This window comes from Stomoxys calcitrans, chromosome 3 (assembly GCF_963082655.1).
Source record: "Stomoxys calcitrans chromosome 3, idStoCalc2.1, whole genome shotgun sequence".
NCBI lineage: Eukaryota > Metazoa > Arthropoda > Insecta > Diptera > Muscidae > Stomoxys > Stomoxys calcitrans.
The window spans coordinates 63,421,662-63,436,924 of record NC_081554.1 but is presented as its reverse complement, the minus strand read 5'-3'; the positions used below and the strand labels follow the sequence as shown (position 1 = coordinate 63,436,924).

General features: G+C 40.3%; 1 protein-coding gene across 10 annotated transcripts in view; it reads left to right on the top strand.

Moving 5' to 3' along the window:
- LOC106082527 (CUGBP Elav-like family member 2) overlaps window positions 1-15,263 on the top strand; it is a 632,612-nt gene that overhangs the window by 429,046 nt on the left and 188,303 nt on the right. For all 10 annotated transcript variants that reach the window (XR_009397811.1, XR_009397808.1, XR_009397814.1 and 7 more), the window contains one exon: window positions 5,627-5,675. Coding sequence is in view for 1 of the 10 variants with exons in the window: in XM_013245088.2 (XP_013100542.2) it covers window positions 5,627-5,675 (49 nt within the window). In the remaining 9 variants the exon portion in view is untranslated. The remainder of the gene's footprint in view (window positions 1-5,626; window positions 5,676-15,263) is intronic.

Here is a 15,263-nt window from a genome sequence, read left to right as displayed (position 1 = left end):
ATGGTTCAAATCGGTTCATAACCTGATATAGCTGTCATATAAACAGATCTGGGGACTTGACTTCTTGAGCTTCTAGAGGGCGCAATTCCTATCCGATTTGGCTGAAATTTCGCAAGACGTTTTTTATTGTTACTTTCAACCACTATGTCAAATAAAATACAAGTCGGTTCATAACCTAATATAGCTGCCATATAAACCGATCTGGGATCTTGACTTCTTGAGCCCCTAGAGTGCGCAATTATTATCCGACTTGCATAAAGTGTTTTGGTTCGACCATCAATGGGTTTGCAAAGTATGGCTCAAATCGGTTCAATACCTGATATAATTCAATATTAAGCCGATATCGGATCTTCACATTTTGAGCCGCTAGAAGGGGCAATTATTAACCGATTTGGCTGAAATTTTGCACTTTGGTCTCCAACAGGCAAACCAAGTATGACCCCAATCTGTTCATAAGTTGGTATAGCATAGAAATTCTTATTCATTATCGATTGTCCAACATATGTCCTAAGTATGGTCAAAGTCGGTTCATAACCCGATATAGCTCCCATATAAACTGATTTCGGATATTGACGTCATGAGCCTCTAGATGGCGCATTATTATTATCTGACTTGGCTCAAATCGGTTCAATACCTGATATAATTCCCTATTTCCCTATTAAGCCCTAGGATCTTCACGTTTTGAGCCGCTAGAGGGGGCAATTATTAACCGATTTGGCTGAAATTTTGCGATTTGGTCTCCAACAGGCAAACCAAGTATGACCCCAATCTGTTCATAAGTTGGTATAGCATAAAAATTCTTATTTATTATTGATTGTTTGCCTTTGAAGAGATATCGGCCAAAGGACTTAACAAACGCGATCAATGGTGGAGGGTATATACGATTCGACTCGCCTTTAACTTGTTTCAAAGTAATTTGTTCAAGTTTTCCGGATGAAGGGCTACTAACCCGACTGCCCAACCCATCTTTTTATACCTACCACCATAGGATAGGCGATATACTCATTTAGTCTTTCCGTTTGTAACACATCGAAAAATCAATTTCCGACCCTACAAAGTATATATATTTCGGATCGTCGTAAAATTCTAAGACGATTTAACAATGTCCATGTGTCTGTCGGTCTATATGTCTGTCCGTCCGTCTGTTCTAATCACTCTACAGGCTTAAAAAATTGATATATTGAGCTGAAATTTGGCACAGATACGTATTTTTGATGCACGCTGGTTAAGTTCTTGAACGGGCGAAATGGTACCATATTTGGATATAGCTGCTTTATAAACCGATATTCCGATAAAGGGTCTAATGCCCATAAAAACTTTATATTTCATCCGATTTTGCTGAAATTTTAAACAGTGAGTAGTTTTAGGCTACCCAGGTGACACTGCGGGGAGATTTGTGTCACGCTTTCAGAAGAAGGAAGGCCAACACAAGCGTGGATTTTGCTAAGTCAAAAACAATCAGAACAGTTGCTTGGTTTCCAACATCCCAAAGTCTATTAAACTAACCTGCACCACTTCCATAACATGGTTGCTGCGTCCAGTAGACCATTCTATCGACATATTGGGAATTTCATTGAACATCTCAATAGTCAAAAAAAGCGGAGTTCAAAAATAGTTTAATATATTTTTTGCTGTCCCTTCTTTTGCCTGCCACTGTACATTTGTGCATAGTGTCCCCAACGGATATGTTTTTGTATCCCTGCACTTGTCTCTTCATCTATGGCTATGAAATTTTTATGAATGTCTGCGATAATGGTTTTTAGCGGATATTATCACAATTCCATGAGCAACATATGAAGTCGCAGCTTAAAATATAAATTTCATTAGGGTATATTTTTCGCCTTAGCGTGATAATTCATAATACTTTACTTGTGCCCTGCTGGAACCCCTTTTACTTCAGCTAGCAACCTCAAACATCCCAACTCTAATTCTATGCTGGTTAATCCTTGGCTTAACTGCCATTTTTTGTTCTTTTTATACGCCTTCCTTAAACCCCTCTTGGTGTCACGAGTTATCCTGACTTTTCCTTTTGCAAAGTAGTGTTATGTAAGGCACAAGGGGGGGAGGCATGCGCGTGTGTGGTTTAAAAACCGATAAAGATAATTTCTTGCTTTAAATAATAAATTTGCTGTTTTCATTTCTTTCTAAGCTTAGCTGGTTTTATGGGGCAAAGTAATGATTTTTGCTCCTACCGCATGGTTGGTTTAGCTTTTGCGTTCTAAAGAGCGGTCAAAAAGTGCAATTCATTTTAAATGATTTAATACATTTACGCTATAAGCATGCGATATATTAAAGACTTTAGCATGATGAAGTTATTAGAATTTAGGGAATTTTGAAAAATTTGTGTGGTGGTTTTTTCATATGAAAATTTTAAGTTTTTTGCCTAGACAATAAGATTTAAGGATATCGACTTTCTGATGTAACAACCAATTGAACAAAATTCGGAAGACTAAAAGAGAAATAAAATGTAGGCCACCGTGGCACAGAGGCTATCATGTCCGTCTATGACGCCGAACGCCTGGATTAAAATCACGGCGTGAATATCAACATGTAAAAGTGTGCTAAGTTCGGCCGGGTTGAATCTTGGGAATCTTGGACCGTACTTGGCACAGTTGTTGAAAGTCTTAACAGAACACAATGTGAAAAATTTCAGACAAAACGGACAAAAATTGCGGCTTTCAGGGGCTTAAGAAGTCAAATCGAGGATCGGTTTATATGGAAGCTACATCAGGTTCTTGACCGATTTGAACCATACTTGGTTCAGATGTTGGAAGTCACAAATGAACACTACATACAAAATTGCAGTCAAATCGGACAAACATTGCGGTTTCCGGAGGGTCAAGAAGTCACATTGGGAGATCGGTTTATATGGGAGCTATATCAGCTTATAGACCGATTTCGACCGTACTTGGGACAGTTGTTGAAAGTCATAACATAAAACTATGTGCAAAATTTCAGCCAAGTCGGATGAAAATTGTGGCTTCCAGGGGTTCAAGAACTCAAATCGAGAGATCGGGATATATGGGGGCTATATATCAGCTTACAGACCGATTTGAACCGTACATGGCACAGTTGTTGGAAATCACAAGGGAATATTACGTGCAAAATTTCAGCCAAATCGGACGAAAATTGCGGCTTCCAGGGGCTCAAGATCGGGAGATCGGTTTATATGGGAGCTATATCAGGTTATAGACCGATTCGAGTCGTATTTAGCAATGTTGTTGGAAGTCATAACAGAATACCACGTGCAGAATTTCAGGGAGGGAGGGGGATTGCACTCTGACACATCATTTCTTTTGCGAACAATATATTGGTGTTGTTGGGGAGAGGAGGATCGGTCCCCCGACGCTAAGACCCAAAATAAAATTTATTTCAGTCTTTATTGTCGTGATATATATGTCCCGCTGAATGGCTGGACAGATATGTCCCGCTGAATGGCTGGACAGAGAATCTGACTCAGATTCTTGAATCCTTATATCAACATTAGATTCGAACTCTGCTGACATAGACCTTTCTTTTAATTAACATAATATTCAGCTCGAATTAAACGTCCTATTGAGGGGTTTTAGTGGGTGGGCCGTTTCCAGACTCTATCCCAAATATGTATACCACATTCGTAGTCATCTCCCAAAGACCTTTCATTTGATACCCATTTTGTGACGTTGGACATTCATGCCCGTTTAAGGGGTTTTTGTGGTTGGAGAGGCCCCGTAGACACCTTGGACCAAATTCTTATACTAGACGTGTACTCAACTTCCAAACACCTTTCATATCATATCCATATTATCCCAATTGGTTAATAAACCCTGCTGGGGTATTTTGGGGGGTGGGGGGAGGCACCTCAGATACCAAGGAATAAATTTTTATATCAGATTCTTACTCTACTTTTAAATACCTCTCATTTGATATCCATATTGTTCCAATTGGTAAAAATGTCGTGCCGGGGGGTTTTGGGTGGTGTCGATGTCCTCAGGAATAAATTTTTATGTCAGATTTGTGCTCTACTTTTAAATACCTTTCATTTGATAACCATATTGCGCAAAGTGGTAAAAGAGTCCTGTTTGGGGGTTTTGGGGGGTATAGAGACCCCTCAGATACGGAGGAATAAGAGTCTTGTTGGGGTGTTTTACGGGGGTGGGGGACCCCCGAACCCTTTGGGCGTAATTTGTATACTCTTAAATACCCTTCGTTTGATACCCATATTGTCCCAATCGGTAAACATGTGCGTGCGGGGGGTTTTGGGTAGTGAAGAGACCCGTCGGATACCAAGGAATATATTTTAATTTCAAATTTGTATTTTGCTTTGAAATACCTTTCATTTGATACCCATATTTTGACTAAAGCGGTGAAAGAGTCCTCTTGGTGGGATTTTTGGGCGTGGGGGACCACCCCGAATACTTTGGGCGAAATTTATATACAAAGTTCGTACTATACTCTTAAATACCTATCATTTGATACCCATATTGTCCCAATCGGTAAACATGTCCGTTCGGGTGAGATTTGGGATGGGGCGTCCCCCCAAGTTATTTGATCCAACAATTTTATACCAATTTCGTGTTTTCGAGGTATCATAAGGTGGCAAAGAAAATTTCGCTTAAATCCGTGCACTCATCTACTAGACCTGGCGTTTTTGACAATCGGGGTAAGGGGGAGGGTCCGCTCCCCCTTCGGATATCAACAAATGTAGTACCCTTTTTTCACCGGGGGCCTAAAATCTGCCATCTGTGAAAATTTCATGAAAATTGGTTTAGACAAAGAAACTAACAAAAAAAAAAACAACAAAGCCCAACATTTTCATGGGTTTTGGGATGGGGCTTCCCCCCAGATTATTTGACCCAACATTTTATAGCAATTTCGTGTTTTTAGGTAGCAAATTAAATATCGCTTAAATCGGTGCACGCATCTTCGAGACCTGGCGTTTTTGAAAATCGGGGTAAGGGGGAGGGTCCGCTCCCCCTTCGGATATCAACAAATGTAGTACCCTTTCATCACCGGGGGCTCAAACTCTACCATCTGTGAAAATTTCATGAAAATCGGTTCAAACAAAGAAACTAAGAAAAACACAAAGCGCAACATTTTAATTTTTATTTGATACCCATATTTTGACGAAAGCGGTGAAAGAATCCTGTTGGTGTTTTTTTTGGGCGTGGGGGACCACCCCGAATACTTTGGGCGAAATGTGTATACCAAGTTCGTACTATACTCTTAAATATCTATCATTTGATACCCATATTGTCCCAATCGGTAAACATGTCCATTCGGGTGAGATTTGGGATGGGGCGTTCCCCCAAGTTATTTGATCCAACAATTTTATACTAATTTCGTGTTTTTGAGGTATCATAAGGTGGCAAACAAAATTTCGCTTAAATCCGTGCACGCATCTACTAGACCTGGCGTTTTTGACAATCGGGATAAGGGGGAGGGTCCGCTCCCCCTTATGATTATGACTAAAACATACATGTTGGTTTTTCTCGAAGCCGATGTTTGGGAAAGGCTGTGCATGCTGGAGGATATTTAAGATTTGGTTTGGCCAAAATAAACGCACTCTTACCGTTTGCCTTTGGTAACTAAGTTGTAAGAATTGCAATAGAAATTCTTAATAATTTGTTTTTTCCTTTCCTTCCAGATGTATCATCCTATTCAAATGAAACCCGCCGACAGTGAAAATCGTAATGGTAAGTTTTTCAAATATTCATACTTAAGATTATACTACAAATATTTATGACAAATTATAATGGTTGTAAAGATTTTTGTACATCCTAGGTCTTAAGAATTTTTGCTAATAGTATTGTCAAACTACTCTCAAATCATTGTCATAAGATTTTCATGCAACATTTTGGGTCAATTGTAATATTCTGGAATTCCTTTTGTATTTTTCCTTTGTCCCTATTTCATACTCTTGCCAATGGGATAATGCGAATACATCATCATAGAAATATCCATTCATTTTTCATGGCAGGAACTTGACAAAAAGGAAATAAACAAGCAAATTGACCCAAAAAACCAAAAAAAAAAAAAAAACAACGGACTGCCAGCCTATCAAGGGGGAGTGGTAGCTGCCAAGGGCCTTTGCAAAACAAACAACCAGCAGCTCTAACAAAATTGTGGCTGCTGTAAAGAAAAGCAAAAAACTGGCGCATTTTTTCGGCCCTTGCTAGCTGGTGATGTCCGCCCAAATTGTATTTTTTTTGTTAGGTCTTAGTTTAGTCATTCGAGATACACTTTTTTGCTACTGATGCCTCTTCCTCTTCTGGGCTTTTCAAACAATCCATCCATTCCGGCTGATAAACAGACAGCCAGGCCGGCATGCACACTTGCCGGGCCGCCTACTACTGCGAGTTGAATGTGTTGCCTGGCGAAAGGGTCACATAAACAATGTGCGGAGGCTTCCTAGGCAAACACTTGACAAACTCTCACATATTATTTGAACTTTAGTCACCATAACCATTTTGGGCTAACCCCGCCATGTTGTCACCCAGCATCGCAACAGCATATCTGTTGCCATGGGTCGCTTAGTCGTGTAGTGGCTGTGAGAGTGTGGTATTCCCCTTAGCTTAGAAACATCCAAAACATACATCAACACTTGGTGACACTGAGAGCGCACTAAATCATATTAAGTGTTTTTGGGGGCAAGTATTATTTTTCCATTTTCACCCACTTTTTGTTGAATTGGCCTGGTTTGTGCTTTGATGTTGTCGTTGTCTTCTTGCTGTTGCCACCAGCAAGCACCCAGTGTCCCCCTATAGCAGTAGTGGTGGGGAAAAATAAATAATCAAAACATATCCTCCCCTCTCTAGCCCTCACTCTCTTTGTCTCTTGGAAAATATCAACCAACAACTCTTCCAGCTCTATACACAGAGATTATAAAACATTAAAATTACACAAATGGATCTGAGAACATATGGGGTTTTGACTACGGATATACGGACCATCAGTTTGATGATGTAAGAATTGCTTTGAGAGTCAATGCAGATAACGAGATTTTTTAAGGGCGAAAATTTATGACGAAGCTCTTGTGAAGGTTAAGATTTCAGCCAAAACGAAAGAGGTAGACTTTCTCTATGACATTTGAGAAGTTGTATAACAGTTTATTTGGCAAAATTGTTTTTATTAGTCAAAAGTAACCAAAAAAGGAACTTAAACTTTATCATTTGATTTTGATACCCTCCACCATAGGATGGGGGTTTACTTATTTCGTCATTCTGTTTGTAACTACTAGAAATATTCCTTTGAGACCCCATAAAGTATATTAATTCTTGATCGTCATGACATTTTATGTCGATCTAGCCATGTCCGTCCATCTGTCCGTCTGTCCATCCGTCCATCCGTCCGTCCGTCTGTCTGTCGAAAGCACGCTAACATTCGAAGGAGTAAAGCTAGCCGCTTGAAATTTTGCACCATAACGTCTTATTAGTGTAGGTCGGTTGGAATTGTAAATGGGCCATATCGACCCATGTTTTAATATAGCTGCTATATAAACCGATCTTGGGTCTTGACTTCTTGAGCCTCTAGAGGGTGCCATTCTTATCCGATGGGACTGAAATTTTGCACGACGCATTTTGTTATGACTTCCAATAACTCTGCCAAATTAGGTTCAAATCGGTCCATAACCTGATATAGCTGCCATTTAAATCGATCTTGGGTCTTGACTTTTTGAGCCTTTAGAGGTCGCAATTATTATCCGATTTGACTGAAACTTTGTACGACGGATCCTCTCTTGACCATCAACATACGTGTTCATTATGGTCTGAATCAGTCCATAGCCCGATACAGCTCCCATATAAATCGATCTCTCTATTTTACTTCTTGAGCCCCCAAAGAGCGCAATTCTTATTCGAATTGGGTGACATTTTACACAGGTCTCCAACATATAATTTAATTGTGGTCCGAACCGGACCATATCTTGATATCGCTCCAATAGCAGAGCAAATCTTTTTTTTTCCATTTTATACCTAAGAAGAGATGCCGGGAAAAGAACTCGACATATGCGATCCATGGTGGAGGGTATATAAGATTCGGCCCGGCCGAAATTAGCACGCTTTTACTTGTTAATATCTCCAAATCTTGATCCCAGACCCTTTAACTTTTGTGAAAAAAATGGCATTTTTATACCCACCACCGAAGGATGTGAGTATATTAATATTGTCATTCCGTTTACAATACATCGAAAATATCCATTTCCGACCCTATAAGGTATATATATTCTTGATCAGGGTAATAATCTAAGACGATCTAGACATGTCTGTCTGTTGAAATCACGCTACAGTCCTTAACAATAGAGATATTGATCCGAAACTTTGCACATATTCTTATTTTGTCCATAAGTAGGTTAAGTTCGAAGATGGGCTATGCCGGACTATATCTTGATACAGCCCCAATATAGACCGATCCTCCGATTTAGGGTCTTAGGCCCATAAAAGCCACATTTATTATACGATTTTGTTGAAATTTGGGATAGTGAGTTGTGTTAGGCCTTTCGACATCCTCCGTCAATATAGCTCAGATCGGTCCAGATTTGTATATAGCTGCCATATAGACCGATCGGCCGATTTTGGGTCTTTGGCCCATAAAAGCCACATTTATTATCCGATTTTGCTGACATTTGGGACAGTGAGTTGTGTTAAGCCCTTCGACTTTCTTCTTATATTTGGCCCAGATCGGTCCAGATTTAAATAATGCTACCATATAGACCGATCCTCCGATTTAGGGTCTTAGGCCCATAAAAGCCACATTTATTATCCGATTTTGCTAAAATTTGGGACAGTGAGTTGTCTAGAGGCCCGTCGACATCTTTCGTCAATTTGGCCTAGATCGGTCCAAATTTGAATAATGCTGCCATATAGACCGATCGGCCGATTTTGGGTCTTAGGCCCATAAAAGCCACATTTATTATCCGATTTTGCTGAAATTTGGGACAGTGAGTTGTCTTAGTCCCTTCGATTTCCTTCGTCAATTTGGCTCAGATCGGTCCAGATTTGTATATAGCTGCCATATAGACCGATCCTCCGATTTAGGGTCTTAGGCCCATAACAGCCACATTTATTATCCGATTTTGCTGAAATTTGAGACAGTGAGTTGTGTTAAGTCCTTCGACATAATTCGTCAATTTGGCCCAGATCGGTTCAGATTTTGATATAGCTGCCATATAAACCGATCCTGCGATTTAGGGTCTTAGGCCCTTAAAAGCCACATTTATTATCCGATTTTGCTGAAATTTGGGACAGTGAGTTGTCTAGAGGCCCGTCGACATCTTTCGTCAATTTGGCCCTGATCGGTTCAGATTTGGATATAGGTGGCATATAGACCGATATCTCGATTTAAGGTTTTGGGCCCATAAAAGGCGCATTTATTGTCCTGATTTGGATATAGCTGCCATATAAACCGATCCTCCTATTTAGGGTCTAAGGCCCATAAAAGCGCCATTTATTATCCGATTTTGCTGAAATTTGGGACAGTGAGTTGCCTTAGACCCTTCGACATTTTTAGGGCAGTGAGTTAAGACCATTGACATACTTCTACAATATGGCACAGGTCGGTCCAGATTTGGATATAGCTGCGATATAGACCGATCCCTCGATTTAAGCTTTTGAGACCATAAATGGCGCATTTATTATCTGATTTTGCCGAAATTTGGGACAGTGAGTTGTCTTAGGCCCTTCGACATCCTTCGTCATTTTGTCCCTGACCGGTTCAGATTTGAATATAGCTGCCATATAGACCGATATCTCGATTTAAAGTTTTGGCCCCATAAAAGGCGCATTTATTGTCCGATTTTGCCGAGATTTGGGACATTGAGTTGCGTTAGGTTCTTCGACGTCCTTCTTCAATTTGGTCCAGATCGGCTTAGATTTGAATAAAGCTGGCATATAGAACGATATCTCGATTTAAGGTTTTGGGCCCATAAAAGGCGCATTTATTTTCCGAGAGATTTGGGACATTGAGTTGCGTTAGGTTCTTCGACGTCCCTCTTCAATTTGGCCCAGATCGGTTTAGATTTGGCTATAGCTTCCATATAGAGCCAAAAGGCTCTACGACGTCCTTCGTGAATTTGACCCTGAACGGTTCAGATTTGAATATATCTGCCATATAGTCTCGGTTTTAGGTTTTAGGGCCATAAAAGGCGCATTTATTATCCGATTTCACCAAGATTTGGGACAGTGCGTTGTGTTAGGCTCTTCGACACTTTCCTGTAACTTGGCCCAAATCCGTCCAGATTTGGAGATAGCTGCTATGTAGACCGATATCTCGATTTTAGATTTAGGGCCCACAAAACGCGCATTTATAGTCCGATTTCACTGAAATTGGACACAGTGACTTATGTTAAACTTTTCGACATCCTTGTCGTATATGGTTCAGATACTACTAAAAATACCATTATTTTGTTATACACAATTGAACAATGACTTGTACTTATTAGTATTTGGTCCAAATTGGAACCTATTTCGATATAACTGCTATGGGACATAAGGTATGCAATTTTTCACCAGATTTTGATCAAAGGTGGTTTACATATATACCCGAGGTGGTGGGCATCCAAAGTTCGGCCCGACCGAACTTAACGCTTTTTTACTTGTTTCTATACAATTTCTAAAAACCCACATTTCTTGCCATGCTAGAAAAACTAGAGCACATCAGACACATTTTTCTATGAATCCTTCGCTTGCAATCGCTGCAAAACTGTAATAAACTTTGACATCCGCTAAAACGATATGCTGATAGCATCTCAGATTCAAGTGCATTCAAATTGTGTGACATTTATTGTTCTTGTTCTGTTTTTGTTTTGTTTCTTTACTTGAACATGGCAAAGCTCTTAACCTAAATATCAAATACGAAGACAAATACAATAGAAATCATTGGAAGTCTTTGGAGGAAACTTAAAAACATTTCATAGAAAAAAAAAAAAAAAATTGAATGAAAACTAAAACATTTTATTGCCTTAAAACCGGTTAGAGGTTGTTTAAGTTTAAGCGGCGTAATTAACACCCTTTTACAAGTTAATAATAAACGGCAATGTATTGCATACATCTTGTTTACAACACCACACTCAGCACATAGCCATTTGATGGGGGGAACTGCTAAATGACGACATACTACTGCCAGTATGTGTATTGAGATTGAGATGTTAAGAGTTGCTTGCAATTCACACAACATTGATAATAAATGAAACAAGAACATTTCAAGATGTGAATCACAAATGAACAGCCTTAAGTAAGTCTGGACAATAATATTACACGTGGGTAGGTGTAATCAGGAGAAGAATATTTAAATGTGATAACAATTCTTGCTGACTTAATACAGTTTGCTGTAAAGCTTAGGAATCTTAGATCAATACTTTCGGATATAAAATTAAACGAGAAGAAGAAATTTTTAGCAAGTGTATAATTTGTTATGGAAACCTTAAAATGATTATTTAATTGAAAGAAATAAGAAATTTAATGATCTCGCCCTAACAGGCAAAAAACTTGAAAAATGAAAAATTCGGCAGAGCCCGGCCAGGATTCGATCCTGGGCACACGGAGCAACAGCGTTCGAAGCCATCAATACAACTTCCAACAGATGAACAAAATCATGTGTGGTATGGAAGAGGTGTAATTTACCACAGACAGAATGTCTGTCATTACACAAAAATACATGCATTGGGAAAAGTACAGCTAATAAGCAGGGTTGTCGAGCTTGGTTAATGTGGTAATTGTATCATAGATGCGTTTTCGCAATTAATACGATTCAAATACAACATACCAACGCACGGCCCTTGAAGTCATCACACCTAATATGGTTGAAAAGTCTTCTAACCAAAGATAAAACGCGTCCCATAGTGGTTGGTATGGGTTGCTATCTTTGGCTTTCCTTTTCCATTTGCATCTCCGATCAGTGAGCTCGTCTCGAAAGACCAGAACCGGGTGGGCCCGGTCCTTAGAGAGATGTATAAAACATATGCTAAGAAACAGGTAGATAAATTCTGTGTCTCATGGTATAAATATAAGTGGTAAAGTGGCACAAGGCACGCCGCAGGGTGGCATTTTATCGCCACTCCCCTGGGTGGCCACCATAAATGACCTATTACGGATGCTGACTGAGGTGGGCTTTGAACCCGTCTGCTATGCAGACGATGTTATAATACTTCTAAGGAGTAAAGATCCGAACGTGTTATGCTGAAAGGCCGAAAGGGTCTTGCATATGGCATACTAGCCGAACCGGGCACGCTCCGCGGCGCCTTCTTTAATTCTCTAATAACTTTTTGGAATGGGGACACTTCGCCCTGAATGCGGATATCGAATTCGTGCTATAGTAGCCTATGACGCTGGATGCGTTCGAATCCTGGCGAGAACATCGGATAAAGCGGTGTTTATCCCCTCTAAATGTTGACAACATTAGCGAGGTACAATGCCATGCATGGTCATTTAAAAAATTTTCCCCAAAGCGGTGTTGCACTGCGGGACGCCGTTCAGACTCGGCTATAAAACAAAGGTCCCTTATCATTGAGTTTAAACTTGAATCGGAAAGCACTGTGTAAGAATTTGCCCCTTCTCGGTTGCTGGTGGTAATGTTCTTCTTCTGATGGCACTTCAGACATTTCGACTCAAATATGGATATCAAATTCGTGCTGCATTTCTAAATCCCTTTAATCCCATATGGCCATGTACGGTATATATGAAACGTTTGGAGGTTGTTTTGGGGCTAGGGCGGCCACCGGCACTTTGCACTGAAAATAGGTATAAAATTCGTTCTTTATTCCCAACGGAATTGAAGTTCAGTTTAAGGGGTTCTTTAGGGCGTACCCCAAAATACTTGGCTCCAAAATTGGATATAAAATTGGTTTTTTACTCTCAAATATCTTTCATTTGACTACCATATTGTCATAAAGGGTCAAATAACCCATTTGACGTATCTCTTGGAAGAAAAGCGCCACCTAGACTTGAAAGCAAATTTTAATGTTATATTCGTAATCTACTCCCAAATACCTTTCATTTGAGTTCCATATAGCCATGGTCGGCTAATATGCTCATTTGGGGGTATTTGAGGGTGGGCGACCTCCCATTTGGGCGGGCCCCCCAACTATTTAGAGTTTGGGGGGCCCGCTAAGTACTTGGACCCAAATTTTAATACCATATTCCTTTTCTGGTCTCCAATACCTTTTATTTGATACCCTTACTTAACCGTCGGAGGGTCCGCCTCCACCCGATATCTAAAAATTATATAGCCTATGTTTCTTTTCAGACAAACTTACACAATTTATGAAAATTTCAAGAAAATCGGTTCAGCTAATTATTATATAGTCATAATGGGTCTAATGGCGTTTTTGAGGGGTGGCGTGACCCCCTATACGTCGATCTGATTACGTATGCCAGATTCAAAATCTACTCCAGAATACCTTTCATTTGAGCCCCATATTGAAATGACCGTCCAATATCTCTGTTTGGGGGTGTTTTGGGATTGGGGTGACATATTCGTATTCTACTTTCCAATACCTTTCATCTGATACCTATATTGTTCCCATCGGTCCACTTTTGATTTTGGGTTGTGTTTTTGGCATAAAGGGGATAGTCCGCCCCCCATCCGATATCGAAAAATTATATAGCCTATGTTTCCTTCCAGACCAACCTGCACAATATGCGAAAATTTCGAGAAAATCGGTTCTGCCGTTTTTCAGTCTATACGGAACAAACAAGTCGAGTCCCATATATTCGTGATTGGCTAATGTGCCGATTTTGGGCATTTTTGTAGGAGTGGGGTGGCCCCCTTCACTTCGTCATGAATTTGTATGCCAGATTCGTTGTCTACTCCCGCATACTTTTCATTTGATACCCTTATTGTCCTTATCGGTCCACTTTTGATTTTGAGTGGTGTTTTTGGGGTAACGGTTGAGCGTCCGCCCCCTTCCGTTATCAATAAATTATAAGGCCTATTCCTACTTCCTGACCATATTCGCAATCTACTCCAGAATATCTTTCATTTGAATCCCATATTGTCATAATTGTTACGTAAACCTATTTGAAGGGGTTTTGGGGCTGGGGCGGCCCCCTAGGTACTTGGACCTAACTTTTATTATGAAATTCGTACTCTACTCTTGAATACCTTTCATTCGAATCCCATATTGACCCAATCGGTGCACTTTTATTTTTGGGTAGTACTTTTGGGGTAAAGAGGAGGGTCCGACCCCTCCCGATATCAAAAAATTATATGGCCTATGTTTCCTTCCAGACCAACCTACACAATCTGTGAAAATTTCAAAGTAATCGGTTCAGGAGTTTTTGAGTCTATACGGAACAAACAAACAAAAAAAAAAAACACAAATTGAATTTTATGTATAAGATGACTGGGCTCTCAAGGGGTCTCAATGTTAACTCAGAGAAGACTGAAATATACCTGTTCACGAGGAAGACGAAGGTGGGCCAATATAACGCACCACGTTTCCTCAATAAGATGATTTCGATATCAAATACTTAGGTGTGATCTTGGACAAGAAACTGAATTGGAAGTGTAACATTCAGGAGCGTACTCAGAAGGGTCACATATGTTGGTCACTATATAGACGGGGCGTAGGCTCGAAATGCGGTCTGAATCCAAGGATAGTCCACTGGCTTTACAGGATCATGATTAGACCAATACTTACTTACGCCTCAGTAGTTTGGTGGACTGCTATGGAGAAAAAGTGCAACAAAAGGACAATACAACACGTTCAGAAAACATGTTGCCTTGGTATAAGTGGAGCGATGAGGACCACGCGCAATAAGGCAATGGAGACTATTCTAGATATCCGGTCCATTGACATGCAGATTAAGTGTGAGGCAGCCATTGCGGCTATGAGATTTAAGTCGAGGGCAGAATGGATTGAGGATGAAAGTAGCTCATACCATTGCGGTATAATCGAGGCGACGATAGGAAACCTAGAAGGAAGGAAAGAGGTTTCCGATCGGATACCTGAGATGAACCTTGAAGTCGAGTGCGAGGCACTGCTGCCATCGGCATAGTCTTCGATTGATGCAACCCTAGTATTGCCATCCGGATACCTGAGATAAACCTTGAAGTCAAGTGCGAGGCACTGCTGCCATCGGCATAGTCTTCGATTGATGGAACCCTAGTATCCCTAGTATTGCCATCTGGAAGATCATGTTAAAAATATGTATCAAAGCTAGAGGACAGAGTAGGCCTGGGGATCTACATTGAGAAACTAGGGACTGAGATCTGTTTTAGACTGCCTGATAATAATATGGTCCTGCAGGCGAAGATCCGGGTATTGTGCTAACGCGAGGACGTCGAGT